This window comes from Aethalodelphis obliquidens, unplaced genomic scaffold (genome assembly GCF_003676395.1).
Source record: "Aethalodelphis obliquidens isolate GAN/ISIS:26980383/991018 unplaced genomic scaffold, ASM367639v1 scaffold89, whole genome shotgun sequence".
In the NCBI taxonomy this organism is placed as follows: domain Eukaryota; kingdom Metazoa; phylum Chordata; class Mammalia; order Artiodactyla; family Delphinidae; genus Aethalodelphis; species Aethalodelphis obliquidens.
The window spans coordinates 2,196,263-2,211,590 of NW_020838033.1; the positions used below are offsets into that span (position 1 = coordinate 2,196,263).

Sequence of the window (15,328 nt, forward strand, 5' to 3'; positions counted from 1 at the left end):
ACTCACCTCCTTCCCCACTGGGTGGAAGGGGAGATAACTCTGGACCCCTTCCCACACCTCTGCTCTGCTGACACCTTAGGGAAGTTCCCTTAACCCTTTCTCCTGTTCGGCTCCCCCATCTGGGCAATTTTAAAGGTCTGTTATTCAGTGGAGGAAAGGAGAAATGGCTATGCACCCCCCTTTCCTCTGACCAGGGCCAGAGAGAGGCCCAAGAAATTTAAAGGAGCTTTGACTACCTGTATTAAACTCGTTCAGAGGCTCAACTTTCCAGGGGCTGTTGTATCCCTTTAACCTCATGCGGGTTCTAATTTCAGGACAGCTAAATTTTAGGACAGATCTTTGGACACGCAGGCCCTTTTATTCCCTTCTCTCCTCCCTCAGCCACTGAAGGGTCAGGAGAAACTCCCAGGCCTACAAACCTCCCAAACTAGTTACAGAGTCCCCTCCAAAGCAGACAACATCCTATAAAATCCCAACTTCTCCCCCATCTCTTTTACTTCATCTCCAGTGGCTTGCTGCTGCGCTGTTGTTTAATAAATATCTGGTGTCAGGGGACAGAGAAGAGAAAAGGAGAGCCGGCGGGGTGGAGTGGAGGTGTGTTTGTGGGGGGACGGTACCACCTCCTCTTGCTTTAATTACGCCCTGGGCCTCTCCGGCTGCGCCCCAGGCTGGGGCTCGCTCCCTCCCTCTGTGCTGCGCTCCCCCTCTCCCTCCGGGACCCGTCTGGGGAGAGGGCTCCACAGCCAGCGTCCCTCCTGAGGCAGCCCGCTGCTTTCCCTCCGCCTCTCCTCCGCCCCCGCCGCCCCATGGCGAGAACGGCCCCCCTTCCTGCAAAAGCGGGGGGGCGGCCGGCAGCTCGGGCTGAGGGTTACGTGGCCGCCGGAGCCCTGACGTGATAGCACATTGCATCAGCATAAAACAATCCATCCTCGATATGGAATGCGGTGCGGACGGATGACAGCGAGAGCGCAGCCCCCTCGCCGGATTGATTTATGTCGGAGCTGACGCTTTATCAGGCAGTCGGAAAAACTTTGACCAATCATTTTGCAAGGAGCGCTGAGCCAGGCTGCTCCACTGTACTTTGTTGGCTGAGAAGTTGAGCAGGGGTGGGGGTGGGAGGGTGGGGGGCTGGGGGGGTCGCGTCCGAAAGCCCTCACACCGGTCCGGGTGCCACCTCTCCCTGCTTGGGCGCTGCGCGCGAGCGCTTCCCTTCCCCCTGCGAGCGCCCGGATAATGTCTGAGAATGTCCATTTCTGGGACGCTTAGCAGCTATTATGTCGACTCGATCATAAGTCACGAGAGTGAGGACGCGCCTCCAGCCAAGTTTCCTTCCGGCCAGTACGCGAGCCCCCGGCAGCCAGGCCACGCGGAGCACCTGGAGTTCCCCTCGTGCAGCTTCCAGCCCAAAGCGCCGGTGTTCGGCGCCTCCTGGGCGCCGCTGAGCCCGCACGCGTCCGGAAGCCTGCCGTCCGTCTACCACCCCTACATCCAGCCCCAGGGCGTCCCGCCGGCCGAGAGCAGGTACCTCCGCACCTGGCTGGAGCCGGCGCCGCGCGGCGAAGCTGCTCCTGTGCAGGGCCAGGCGGCGGTGAAGGCGGAGCCGCTGCTGGGCGCGCCTGGGGAGCTGCTCAAGCAGGGCACGCCCGAGTACAGTTTGGAAACTTCGGCGGGCAGGGAGGCCGTCCTGTCTAATCAAAGACCCGGCTACGGGGACAATAAAATTTGCGAAGGAAGCGAGGACAAAGAGAGGCCGGATCAAAGTAAGTTATAAAAAGTGAGGAAATACCCAGGCCGAAGGCCAGGCGAGGGGGAGGGGAGGGGAGGGGAGAAGCAATAAACTGCGGACAATGTGAAGGGAAACCGCGGCGACGGCCGGAGAGCGAGCGGGGGCGGAGGGAAGATGGAGGGAGGCAGATGAGTGCCCCAGAAAGGGAGACTGAGGCCGCTGGAGGAGCGCCGCCCCCACTCCTCCAAGTCCACGGGGGACCCGAGGCGCAGGGACCAGCTCGCCGCACTCTCGGCCTCCCTTCCCCCACGCCCCCGAGGCTTGGGCTGAAAGCCCGGGAAGAAGCCGACCACCGCCGGCTGGGAGAGGAGCTGGCGGGGCCGGGGAGGCAGCCAGCGAGGCCGAGAGCTCGCGCGGGCCAGGGCGGGAGCGCACCGGGCTCCCGGGCACCGCACGGCTGGCAGAGCTCCCCGCGCCACGCGCACACCGTAAAAGCCGGCCAAGGGGTAGTGGGAGGGGGCTCATTAGGATTTTATTTGCGATGCGACAGCTTGACGGAGGATTGTTTTTAGCAGATCTCGCTCAGTAGCCGCTCAGGGTCCGCAGCCGGCGCCGGGAGGGGCGCTGGAAGCCCGGGACCCGGAGACTGAGCCCCCTCCCCGGATGCGCCGGCCCCTCCCCGGGGGCCTTCCCTCCGGTCGCCTCCTCCCCTCCGTGGCATCCTCGCCCGGGTTGCAGCTTCCTTTTCTGCGGCTCCGGCTGCTCTCCGCGGGGCTCCCTAGCCCCAGCCAGAGCTGTCCGCCTCGCAGGGAGCTGGGGAATCGCTTCCGAACTTCGCGGCCGACCGGCTGCGTGGAGAAGGAGAGATACCCCGAAAGGACCCTGGGGAGTAGAAGGGTGGGGGGGAGAGAGGCTTGCGGAGAGGCTAACTTCATCCTCGGAAGGTAGTTTCTCACCATCTCCCACCCATCCAAAAGCACCCCCGCCAGGAACCGAAGTCTGACTAATTTCCAGGATGTGCTGCTCGCTAAGGGCGGCAGGAGGGGAGTCGCGGATTTTTCGTCTTTTAAGGTTGAGAACGGCAAATTGGTCGGGGCTCTTAGCCCCCAAACAATAACCTGCAGGATGGTGGGCACAAGTCCTCACCCCTTACTCTTTTTGGAGAGTGAGGGTCAGATATTTTAGTCTTTGCTTTTGCCCTGCCGGATTTCCCATCAGCAGAGCGGCCCACAGGCTCTTTGGGGTTGCCCTTGCCTGCTGGAGGGAAGAGAACTGCCCAACTTCCCTGAGGTCTCTGTGAGCTCCCATCACCTCCAACCTGCCAGGCTGAATCACAAGAGTTGGCATTTGGGTAACACGCTGGCTCTTCCCAAACCCTCCCTGCTCACACCCAAACAGAGCCCCCCCCCCCGACCCCAAGCCCACAAACCCTACTTGGAAAGTCCATTACTGCAGGGCAGCAGTTTGGCTAGAATCAATAATTAACAGTTATTTTCCTCTTTCCTATTTAATGCGGCTGTGGGTCCCATCCCGGGCACTCACATTAAGGAAGTAGCTGCAAATTGGTAAGACGTGGCACTTAGTGTAGGATGAACCAGGTTTTTTTTTTTTTTTTAATATTCAGTGCTTTTCATTTGGGGTGAAGGAATCTAGTAGAGGGTGGCTGTTATTTTTAATTGGCTCTCCTTTATTTGGCAACTTTTCTGAGTTCAGAGGTAAGGAGAAGAGAAGCCTGTATATATGTTTCCTCTGTTTTCCCCCACTGCTACTCAGTCACCCCTTCCCTTTCTCTGTTCCCTCTCACCACATGCAGCCAGTTGGAGCTAGCTATGCTCTGAAGGACTTCTGTTACCCCCACATGATCCATGGCTCCCCCCCCTTAGGACTGGACCAATCTTGCATCCCAATTTCCCTGAACTTACTTTAACCAAACTGCGAGCTGAGCAGGAGTGGAAAAGGAGACTATTGCAACCATAAGTTACCTGTGAGCCCCCAGCACTCCCTTGTCCACAGGCTGGAGTTGATAAATGGTTGCAATTGGGTTGCGTGTGAATTGGAGTGTGCTGGGTGTTTGCAGCGTCTCTAAATGTGAATCCCTATTTGTGGTGTGGGGGGGGCAGTGAGATATCTGCACAGACACACATGGCTGCTGCCATGTGGCCAAGAGATGCAAGCTTGTGATCAAGGCAGGAGGGTGCACTCAGACTGGACTGGAGGGCCGGGAGGTCTCTTGACTGTGGCTGTGCAGAAGCCACTCTCCTCTCCCCCAGCCCAATCCTTCTCTCACCTCTCAGACCTAGAGCCAGGACCCTTCAGTCAGCCACCACTAGTTAGTCTGGTAGAGCTGTTGGGGGAGAGGGCTTTAGCCAGGCTGGGCTCTGACCTGAGTCCTAACCAGTTCCGACCCAAGTGGAGAAAGAGACTGAGTGAGGACCTGGGGCAGGCAAAGCTTTGGAAGTGGTGAGAAGCCTGGCACACGTTTGGCTCTATCCTGACCAAATAACTCACCTGGAGGTGCCTTTAGCAACTCTTGGCCCAGCTCTGGAAGCCTTTCTGGGAACCTGAAGGCCCAGATTGCCCCTTTCTCCAATGTAAGATGGGGAGTGGAGACCAGGGGTGCACCCTCTTGGAAGGAGAACACGGGGGCCCTTCACCGCCTTTCCTTTCTTTGATTCTATCGCTGCTTCTCTTTCAGCCAACGTCTCCGCCAGCTGGCTGCACGCTCGCTCTTCCCGGAAGAAGCGCTGTCCCTACACCAAATACCAGACGCTGGAGCTAGAGAAGGAGTTTCTGTTCAATATGTACCTCACCAGAGACCGTAGGCACGAAGTGGCCAGACTCCTCAATCTGAGTGAGAGACAAGTCAAAATCTGGTTTCAGAACCGGCGGATGAAAATGAAGAAAATGAATAAGGAACAGGGCAAAGAGTAAAGATTCCCCCCAGCCCTCCCCACCCCTTCCCCATCTCATGCTTATTTATAAGGGATGGCTGTGGAGCCTGTGCTGTCTGGGATGTATTCAAGTGAATGGGGAAGGGGGTCTTTTTCTTCAAAGTCCTTTTCTGCATCTAGAGCCTCTCTCCTTTCCTTTGCCCTCACCTGTCCTTCTCTTCTCCCTGGGCCTCAGGAGGGAGTTTTATTGATTTAGAAGGTAGATATAGTTGGTTCCTAAGAAGGTGATGGGCCCCAAGGAAAGAGTGCCCCTAGTAGAGCCCCTAGCAACCCTCTTAATTTTCCTGGGAAGCCCCAGCCCCTCACTTCCAGCCTGCTTGTTTCCCCCCTGTACCTATCCCAGAGTCACCCAGGGACACTCCAACTGCACACAGCCCAACAGACGCCCACCTGCATAAAGCCTGGAGCCCACAGTAACAATGGGAAGCGCTCACAGTCAGCACTCAAATGAAGTGACACCCTAAATGCAGACCATCACACCCCAAATCTGGCGGGATAGCCCACAGACCATCAGGCAAGTCCAGGGTCTGCCCCTGATGCAATTACACACCAAGAAGAAGTCTAGAGACACACTCCTGAATGAGGCGCTGCAGCTCAAAGGGCCCAGCATCACAACACCATCCCCACGGAATCCTTAACTATACCCGGGCATGGACTCCAGGGCAAGTGGGGTAAATTCAGCTCCCAAGCTAGTGGGTGAGAAAGGACAAGGAAAGGCAGCGGTGGTCTTAGGAGGGTCTCTTAGGTTTTATGAAGGTCGTCCACATACACACATTGTGCTGCAGGAAATGTTTAATTCTGCATGTTTTCCTCTCCTTCCAACAAAAGGAGGTCAGATCGTGGGTCGTAAGCCTTGGCAGTGTCGTCCTCACGTTCATCTGTGCCCCGCTTGACAGAGACTGTAGCTTCTCTTGCTCAACACCGGCCCTGAATTCGCATCTTCCCCAGCTCTGAAATCAACTCTGTTCGGCCAATCCACCTTGCACCAGCGAGCCAAGTCGCCCCTGTAGAAACCCTCGTCCACCCTCCATCCTCTGCTAGCTCTACCCCTGCATAGGCGGAAAAGCCAAGTCAGGAGAACCCGATGGAGAATTTATTGTGAATCGATTCCCGGGCTCCTCTCCAGCGCAAGCTGTGGAGGAAAGGGGGGAGCGAAGGCTCCCCGGGCGCGCGGAGCTCGACTTCCTCCTGTCCTGCCCGGTCTGAGCCCTGCGGAGGAGCCCCGGGCTTGTCAGCTGCCGCCCCAGCGCAGAAGCGCAGAGACCAGCCCCAGTGCCTGGCTTTGCCTCCCGAGACTCGGGCCTGGATGGCGATCTGCGCGCGCACGCTTCTGGGGAGCAGTCCCGCTTGCTAAGGAAAGAGACGAAATCGCACCTGAGCATTAGGCCGGAGCTTACTCTCGGCTTCCTTTCCTCCCCATGCTACCCCACCTCTCCAATCCCCTTCAATTCATGGACTCTCTCTCCTGCTTCTCCCGACCCTGCAAGGGGACATTCCAGTAGAACTTCTTTTGCTCTGTCGGTGGCAGTCGTGAAATTGTGCTGTGTTTTGTGATTTCTTTGGGGGCGATTGTCTCACCTGTTTTCAGTTGTTGCTTATATGGGAGGGTTGTGGGTGGGAGTGGGGAGGGCGAGGGGCTTAGAGCTGATTGTTTGTTTTGGAAGGAGAAAAACAAAGAAAAAGAACAAAAAATATATATCACTCTAGAAAATAAATCTCTCCTGTGTGTCATTCTGTGTTGGCTCGCCTCACCTGACCAGAGGTAGAGATGCTAGTTCCAAGAGGGCGGCTTGGAATAAAGAGAGAGTCCTGTGCCCAAGAGGTTGCAGGGTGGGCTTCCTAGTGGAGCTGAGAGCTGGTCCAGACCAAGGTTCCCAAGACCACTGCTTAAACTGAGCAAGAGCCTTCCAACAGGAGAGCTGGGAGACTGGAGGGGGAGAAAAGGAAAGATTAGTGGTTTGGAGAGGGGTCTGGGTCTGCAGGGAGCAATGGGAATCTTCCTCTTAAGTTGCACTAGAGACTTCCCCACCACCTCCAGAGCCAGAGCATGGCGAGGCCTGCCCTGCCATCCCTGGAAGCAGGTCCTCTCTCAGCTGGCTGAGAAAGCCACCTTGCCTTGGCCACTTTAAAGTATCATGCAAGTGAAGAAGGCAGTAACTCCGTTCTGCTATCCCCTGCAGCGGAGGGATGGGATGCAGATAGAGGCCTCCGGAAGGCCAGGCTGTCCTTTCTTCCACTCAAAAAGAGTAAGCCCCTTAGGGTTTTCAATCCCCACCTGGAGTTTGAGGCTCCAGTTTGAGCCACAGGGTAGCAGCCTTGGTGTAAGGCGGGTGGAGTTTGGTAGGGGTGGAGGCAGCTCCTACAGGCTGCAAGAGATGGTTGAGTGTGAAACAGAAATGGTTCAGGAGGGGAGAAAAACAACAACAAAAAACCCTTCCCAGTCGGACCCCAGAGTTAAATTCGGTTTCAAGGCACCTTTCTGTCCCCCTCAGACTGTGGCGTCCCACCAAAGCCTCAAATGGGGAGCGCTGTTCTCGGCAGCCCGGCCGTTCCCATCCAGCCGCTGGGATTCTGCTTCTGCCGGGCTGGCGCTTGGGAGCCGGCCTCCTGCCGGAGCCTCCCACCGGGCCCACCCAGCAGCGCTGCAGTCCGCGGAGACCCTGAGGTTGGGGTAGAGGTAGGGACAAAGCCTGGCCCTCGAGACAGCAGTCTGGAAGCGAAAAGGCCCTGCCTACCCCTCTCCGGCGAACGGAAGGATGAGCTAATCGGAGAGACAGCAGGAAGCAGGAGAACGCGAAGCTCCTGATACAGCTGGGCCCCAACCCGCATCCTCCGAGGAGGGTTCCAGTCGTTATATAAAGTGAATCTGCCTTTAGAGCTTGTGTAGAATGGGCTCCCTCCCATCCTGGGCTCCCAGGAGCCAGCCCGTGCTGAGAGTGAGCCGAAAAGGCCGGATTCCGCCCAGAGGAAACGCAAGAAAGTGAGGCAGGAGCTAAACGGAGTGCTGCGGGGTAGGGGGCGAGGGCGCCCCGGGAAGCCTCCGACGGCGTCTGGATCCCCAGCCCGGGGTGGCTTCTTTAAAAACAAACAAAGGCGAAGATGCGGAGGCTCGGAAGCCGGAGATGGGGAAATCTGCTGTCATAAAAGAGAGAGATTCAGAGAGGGGGACCGGGAGAGTGCGAGACAGAGGGAAGCCGGGAGAGGAATTCAATGCCGTGCGCGCAGCAATAAAAGAATATGACCGCTATAAAAGTTTATAGCGTATAAATTTCTGAAGGTTAAGAAACTAAACAGCAGCAAAGCAAACAGAGAGGGGAAACTTTCCGGAGCTGAGAGAGCCACAGCTGGGCCTGGGCTCCGGGTCTGGCGGGCGAATGGGTGGGCCTGACTGGGCCGCCCCCACCCTCACCCTCCCGAAATGCAGGGCGCGGGGTTTCCGGGGGCCCCAGGGGGAAAAGAGGGGCGAGGAGGGAGGGGGAAGGAAGAACACTTCTGTTGTCACAAATGCTTCACAGAACGCAACTGGGACTCGTCTTTGTTCTTCGCAAACGCACCCCCTTCCAGAATCGGGTGTCATAAAGAGAAGATCCCTGCGCGCGCGCGCGCACACACACACACACACACACACACACACACACACACGCACACGCAGGTCCGGCGGGGCCAGACGTCTGGGCGCTGGCAGCCTCTTGATCCTTTTACAGTCTCGTCCCACTCTCTCAGGCCTCCTCTCCCCCTACAAAAAGCCCAATTGTTTCCCCTCAGAATTTGAAACAATCGTGTTGGGTTTGAAATGTGCCCGGCTCCCCCTTTTACGGGCCATGAACGGCGCACTGCTCGGCGGTCTCTGCCCGAAATTAGGGGCTTGAGGTGGGGGGGTGGGGCGAGAGAGAAAAGATTCTGGTTTCTTTTTCGTTCCTTATCCCCTCTCCGTGTTTGTTTGTTTGTTTTGTTAAAAAATTTTTTTTAGCTTATCTGCACAATTTTATGAACCACTGCCTGATTTCCGACGCCTTTTCTCTCGCCCGCTCTCGTTTCCCTCGCCCTTTTCTGCTAATACTGAAAGTTTCTCCGCATTGTCGCCGCACTGGCTGGCTCTCTGAGAAGCTGGAGGAGACGGTGGCGGCGGCGCCTTTTCTCAGCGTGGCCGCTAGATGGCACCCTTGCTCCACGTGAAAATTCCTCGTGCTGCGGCTGCCGGCGCCCGCGGCTGCACCTCGCACTTCGGTCGGCCCTGAATCTACGAATTGAGCGCTATCAAAAGTCATGAATAATTTGCCCAGAATAAAAATATTGGGTTCATTGTGGCTATTTCCCCCATTTTGTAGATTTCAGATATAGTGGTGTTGACCCCCTCTCCTCAAATGGTCAATTTTCTGAATTTCCCCCAGGAGCAGGGCTCAGGGCTTCTCACCCAGTTTACGTTCGGTGGGACAACAAATGCATGAAAACGGGGAATAATAGTAATAATAGGACTCGTGGATCCAAATAAAAGAGGAGGATTGGTTCGGGAAAATGAGATTATCCGGGGAAGGGTGCGAGAGGAATGTCTGCGGATACGGGTGAGCTGGTCAGGTGAGAAGGGCGAGCCGGCAGAAGGTCGGATATAGAGGAAGCCGCCCCAACCTGCTGCGGAATCGGCGGGAGAGGGAACCGGGTGAGCCAGCCCGAGGTAGGGGTGGGAGCGCTTTGGGGAAAACGGATCCGTGGCTTTGGCGGGGATTCGGAGGTGCCCAGAGCCGGCGGGGCGGCTCCGCACGAACCGAGGCTCTAGAGCCTTTGTATGTGGCCAGGGCTGGGCAGGGCGGCGCCGGGCGACCCAGGCTCGGGGCAGGGGCTCCCAGAACGGCGAGGTGCGAAAGGCTCGGATATTTCCTCGGTTGATCTGGGCGCTCCAATTTGGGCCGCCAAAAAAGAGTACGTTTTCCGGATGGACGTGGGAACAGGCGCAGTGCGGGAAGTAGGGGCTTGGTTCTCCCCACGTCCCGTGGCTTCCAGGTGAGAGCTCGGGCTCCGTGCCCCGCGGCCCCGGCCCCAGACAGATCTAGGGAACACCGGTCCCTTCTCAGCTTAGCAGCTGGAGGCCTGGACTTCAGGCATTTCTCCCTCTGAGACCTGAGCGCTGTCAGCCTGCCCATAGCCCCTTAGATTCCACATCTCCCATTTCGACCCGGCCCGGCCGATCCTTGCCCTCCATCCAGACAAACGCCTGCGAGAAATAGATGCCCCCTCTTAAGATTAGCCCCGCTGCAGCCTCTCCTCTCCTCCCTCAGGACCCGGAGGCTAGCGGAGTTTCTCAACTTGAGTTTCTCTAATAAATCTGCGCTCCGTTGGGTGTTTATAAATTACCTCCTCGCTCTTCCTTGTTTTTTCTTATAATAGAAACATTTTCCTTCCATCAGGAATTTCTGGCACGGTGTAGGGATGATTTAGACCAAGCCATTGAATTTCTACCTCACCGGTGAGTCCTCAAATCATGACCATAAAATCCCCGGCACTTGATTAAAATGTTCGCTTTGGCAACAACTTAACTCTGCCTTCCGCTGCCTCACTGCCCCCTCAGCCTGACGCTGAAAATTCAAGACCCTGGTCCTCTCCCCTCCTTTTCTCCTTTCTCTCTCTCCCTTTCAGCCCCTCTCCCATTCTCCAGATTCACTTTTGAAGGACCAAGTGGCCCCACCGGTACCTTCCCTTTGGAAAAGGTGATAGTTTCATTTTTACAAAGGTTGGGGTGAGTGGGATCCCCAAAAAGCACCCCTCCAAAAGGAAGCCACTCTCTCGTGAATAAACAATGGATCAACAGTGGATCGAATGTATTTGTAAAGGCTCCACCTTTGTTACTAGATTTCTTTCTCTCTCTCTCCCTTCCTTCCTTCTTTCCTCTCCTTTCCTCTCCTTTCTTTTCCTTTCCTTTCCTCTTCTTTCCTCGCTGAGTGAGCCACTTCAGGAAGCCATTGGTTTGGACCCTCAGATTGGGGCCTTCTAAAGCCTGGCCACCATTGTCACTAGGCCCAGTAGGCTGGGAAAGGCAACTGGCCAGAGAGTGTGGCATTCAGTCAGCTGGGTCCAGCAGTCTGTTTCAGGACCTAGGTCCTCAGGTCTGGAGGGAGAGCAGGGTTTAACCAGAGGCTCCCAAGGGGAGAGGAGAGAAAGTGGGGGACTCGGTGACCTTGCTGCATCCAAATCCCTTCTACCCCAAAGTCAGTCTAGGTAGTGACAGTGGCTCAAAGGACGGTGAAGGCTAAATGGTGCCCCTCCCATTCATACACTCTGCAGTCACTGTCCAGGGCAGAGGAGGGCACAGGACAGTGGGCACCAAGGCCAGGCACCAGGGCAGCAGCCTCCATTGCTCTCCCCTCCCTCTGATGTGCTGATGAGCCTGGAACCGCCCTCTCAACCGAGGGTGATGCGGAAGGTGTGGAGGACTGGCCTGGGAAGGTTGGGAGCAGTTGGGCTTGGTTACTGGGTCCCGAGGCCTGGATGCAGGACTGGGGCAGCCCAACTGAATGTTATCCTGCTGGTGGCACCAGGCCCCTCTCCCATCACACAGACTTGGTCTTCCAAAGGCTTGCTGACTGGGCTCCAGGACCTTCTAGAGACCCCCTCCCCATTCCAGCAACCCCCTCCCAGGCCACCCGAGGTTGTGTAAAACTGCAGAATCGCAGTCACAGGGTGAGCTTTGGTCAGGACTTCACCACTGCCCATTAACCAGAAAGTTTCGGCTCTTCCTCCTGGTGCCTCCTCAAGCTCTCCTGGATCCCTTCTCCAAAGAAAAGCCTTGTTTGTTTGTTGGAAAGTTGGTGAGTGGCCTGGGTGGGGCAGAGAGTGTGGTTTGGGGGCTCCGGAGAGGGAGTGGGGGCAGGTGCTTCAAAGCTGAAGGAGGCAGAAAATCTCTGAAAAGTCACCGTTTGCGCCGAAAAAAACCTCATAATCATTCTCATTTCGGCTTTGTCACCCCCACCGTGCTGCAGTCGGGCGGCGGGGGCGATCGAAGCTGCAGTTTTATAGCTGTAGAGGAAAGAACTCGTAAAATGCTAACAGCTTTTATGCGCTGCGGCATAAACAACAACAGACTCGGCTTTATTGCGTTTTATAGTTTGTTAAAGAGTTTACAGCCGTTTTTGGGGGCCGGTTACCCAGCCAATTCCCTCCACACGATAGTTAAACCTTTATCAATAATAAGGAAATTGATCATTAAAGCTTTAAATATGACTACCTCGTTTGTTTGAAAATATGTTTAGGAGAGGAAGCTGTATGATTTGATAACTTGTATTAAAATACCAATTACATTTATAGGACCTTTTAAAACTCGGTGCAATTAAACCGTGTTCTTTTACATTTTTCCGAAGCGACCCTGACATTTAAAAAGACTCCAACTGCCTCGTTAAAATCGCGAAATTAACAGCGTGCCTACGCCTGGCGCGTTGTGTATGTGTGTGCGTGGTTTTTTCCGTGCGCCCCACATCAGTCTTTGGGGGTGGTCTGCGAGGGTATTTGATTTGTTGCGAGGCGAGAGATATCTCATTAATGTAGGTAGTTAAACAGATTTAATCCGTATTCATGCTCTCTCCCCCCTCTCCTCCCCGCTCTCTCCCCCTCTCCCCCTCTCTCTCCCTGGGTTTTTTTTTTTTCTTCCCCTCCTTTTTTTTTTTTTTTTTTCCGCTCTCTCCTCACTCCCTGGCGCTCTCTCGCTCTAGCTCTCTCTCTTGCTCGCTCTCTCTCGCTCTCACCCTAGCTCTGCGTTCTGTCCGGGAGGAGTACGGAGAAGCCAATAGGATGCGGGGTCTCTAATGGATGCAAATGATCATGAAAAGACAGTGCAAAATATGAAACAACTCATTTGCAGGGAAGTAAATCACCGAAAACTGTTTATGAACTGGCATCCCTTCTTCGAAATGTAAAGCGAGGACCTCTTTAAGTGGCGGTATATTTTTTGGGGGGGTGGGGGGTGGGGGAGGGCGAGCGAGCCGCGGCTGCCATGCAAGCTTAGACTTTTGGAGGCTTCGCTGTCCTTTTCTATTCCTGGAAATCACAAAAAGTGTGGTGGCTTCGAGATATTCTTCGCCTTTTCTTTCTTTTCTTTTTCCCCCCTCCTCCTTTTCCTCTCCTTTCCTGGCGAGGGTGACTAGGAGCCGGCGAATCCGCGTTTTTTTCTCTCTCTCTCCCTCCCTTTCCCCCTCCCCACCCCCTCCCCAACAGCCCCCAACTACAGCCGCCGCCGCCGCCGCCGCCTCAAAATTCAATAAAATGAGCTCTTATTTCGTCAACTCACTGTTCTCCAAATACAAAACCGGGGAGTCCCTGCGCCCCAATTATTATGACTGCGGCTTCGCCCAGGACCTGGGCGGCCGACCCACCGTGGTGTACGGTCCCAGCAGCGGCGGCAGCTTCCAGCACCCGTCGCAAATCCAGGAGTTCTACCACGGGCCGTCGTCGCTGTCCACGGCTCCCTATCAGCAGAACCCGTGCGCCGTGGCGTGCCACGGGGACCCGGGCAACTTCTACGGCTACGACCCGCTGCAGCGGCAGAGCCTGTTCGGTGCGCAGGATCCAGACCTGGTGCAGTACGCAGACTGCAAGCTCGCCGCCGCCAGCGGCCTGGGGGAGGAGGCCGAGGGGTCCGAGCAGAGCCCGTCGCCCACACAGCTCTTCCCCTGGATGCGCCCGCAAGGTGAGCTCGCGTCGGGGCCGGCGGGGGGAAGGGAGACCCGGGGCCCAGGCCGGCACGGGGGGCCGGGCAGGCCAGGCGCGGTTCCGCCAGCCCCTGGAAGACTTGCTTGTTCTGTTCAGATAGGCTCCCCCTTCTTTCCTTCCTTCCTTCCTTCCTCCCTCCCTCCCTCCCTTCCTTCCTTCCTTCCTTCCTTCCTTCCTTTCCTTTCTTTTTTGTTTCCCTTGAAGGAGGTCGCTAAGCGACATTTCCTGAATCCATAAACCCCTCACCCTGCCTGACTTTTTTTCTTCTTCCCCTCCTTTTTACCCCTTTTACTGTTTTATGGGGGGTAGTGGAGAAAGGGTGGTGGGAATGGGGCGCTCAACTTTTGCACTTCTCAATTGCTTTATAGTTTAATTACCCTGAAGAAACTTTTCTTCTGGGGCAGAGGCTCTGGGGGCTTTTCAAGGTGGGTCCATTCGTCCCCATCCTGGCTTTTTTATTCTTACTTTCCCCCTCCTTCACATCCTTCCTTCTAAAGTTTATGGCACTTTTAATAGATTCAACCACCCCCGCCCAACTCTCTGGTGCTGGTTACCAGGGGAGGGGGCTCCCCTTTCTGGCTCCCTTAGATTCAGTGGTGTCTGATCCCCCTCACCCGCCCCCCCTCGGCTGACCGCGGCCTCCCAGCGCTCCCGCCCCTGCACGGGGTAGAAGGTCCCCTGCCCTTATTATACTGGTCTCCTAGGCTGGTTCACGAATCTTCCAACCTTCTCTGTCTCTGCCCCCTCCCCCACCCTCCCCTCCCCTCTGTCTCGCCCTTTCCCCCATTCCCAGCAGCCGCCGGACGCAGGCGAGGCCGACAGACCTACAGCCGCTACCAGACCCTGGAGCTGGAGAAGGAGTTCCTATTTAATCCCTATCTGACTCGCAAGCGGAGGATCGAGGTATCGCATGCGCTGGGACTGACAGAGAGACAGGTCAAAATCTGGTTCCAGAACCGGAGGATGAAGTGGAAAAAAGAGAACAACAAAGACAAGTTCCCTAGCAGCAAATGCGAGCAGGAGGAGCTGGAGAAACAGAAGCTGGAGCGGGCCCCGGAGGCGGCGGACGAGGGCGACGCGCAGAAGGGCGACAAGAAGTAGGCTCCAGCTGGGACTGCCAGGGCCGCGGCCGCCCTGCCTCCGCGGGTCACCCGACCGCGCTGCCGTCGCCCGCCCCCGCCCGAGACAGCTCTAGCCCCGTGAGCGGGGCCCGGAGCCTGGCCTCCCACCGCAGCTTCCCCGCCGCGCCAGTCCCCGCTAGTGGTAGTTTCTCGTAATAGCTTCTGTGTGTGAGCTACCGTGGATCTCCTTCCCATCTCTTGGGGGCCGGAGGGGTGGGAAAGAAAAGGATTTTAAGCAAGGACTCCCTCTCCCTGCTAGGGTGAGCGGCTGCGGCCTGGCTGAGCCCCACCCCCACGCCCCTGCCCCGTGTAAAAAGCCTCCTTGTGCAATGGTCTTTTTTCCTTTGAACGTGCTTCTTTGTAATGACCGAGGTACCGATTTCTGCTAAGTTCTCCCAACAACATGAAACTGCCTATTCACGCCGTAATTCTTTCTGTCTCCCTCCCTCTCCCTCTCTCTCTCTCTCTCTCTCTCTCTCTCTCTCGCCTCGTACTCATTTCCCCTCCCACCCCCCTCCCCGCTGCCCTCTCTAGCTCGCTGGCTTTCTCTCTGGCTTCTCTCTTTCCCCCCCCCCCGCCCCCCGCTTTGGTTTGACAATTTTGTCTTAAGTGTTTCTCAAAAGAGGTTACTTTAGTTAGCATGCGCGCTGTGGGCAATTGTTTAAAGTGTTCTTAGGTTTACTGTGAAGAGAATGTATCCTGTATCCGTGAATTGCTTTATTGGGGGGCGGGAGGGCTAATTATATATTTTGTTGTTCCTCTATACTTTGTTCTGTTGTCTGCGCCTGAAAAGGGCGGAAGAGTTACAATAAAGTTTACAAGCGAGAACCTGAGAC

General features: G+C 56.1%; 2 protein-coding genes across 3 annotated transcripts; both read left to right on the forward strand.

The window, feature by feature from the left end:
• The first annotated feature begins 761 nt into the window (after positions 1–761).
• HOXB9 (homeobox B9) lies at positions 762–6,339 on the forward strand. The gene is made up of 2 exons (XM_027094589.1): positions 762–1,760; positions 4,422–6,339. Exons 1-2 carry the CDS (start codon positions 1,244–1,246, stop codon positions 4,655–4,657), a joined length of 753 nt encoding a protein of 250 aa, XP_026950390.1. The 5' UTR covers positions 762–1,243; the 3' UTR covers positions 4,658–6,339.
• Positions 6,340–12,408: 6,069 nt separating this feature from the next.
• HOXB8 (homeobox B8) lies at positions 12,409–15,322 on the forward strand. Of its 2 annotated transcripts, none has more exons than XM_027094458.1 (2): positions 12,409–13,348; positions 14,165–15,322. In XM_027094458.1, the coding sequence occupies exons 1-2, from the start codon at positions 12,925–12,927 to the stop codon at positions 14,470–14,472; spliced, it is 732 nt and encodes a 243-aa protein (XP_026950259.1). In that variant the 5' UTR covers positions 12,409–12,924; the 3' UTR covers positions 14,473–15,322. The 2 variants fall into 2 exon arrangements, with proteins under 2 accessions (XP_026950259.1, XP_026950260.1); XM_027094459.1 differs by having other exon boundaries at positions 12,913–13,348; positions 14,168–14,990.
• The last annotated feature ends 6 nt before the right edge of the window (positions 15,323–15,328 follow it).

Coding starts and splice junctions, on each gene's coding strand:
- HOXB8 (XM_027094458.1), top strand. CDS start 12,925: ATGAGCTCTTATTTCGTCAACTCACTGTTCTCCAAATACAAAACCGGG. Junction 13,349..14,164: donor CCCCTGGATGCGCCCGCAAG/GTGAGCTCGCGT, acceptor CCCCATTCCCAG/CAGCCGCCGGACGCAGGCGA.
- HOXB9 (XM_027094589.1), top strand. CDS start 1,244: ATGTCCATTTCTGGGACGCTTAGCAGCTATTATGTCGACTCGATCATA. Junction 1,761..4,421: donor CAAAGAGAGGCCGGATCAAA/GTAAGTTATAAA, acceptor CTTCTCTTTCAG/CCAACGTCTCCGCCAGCTGG.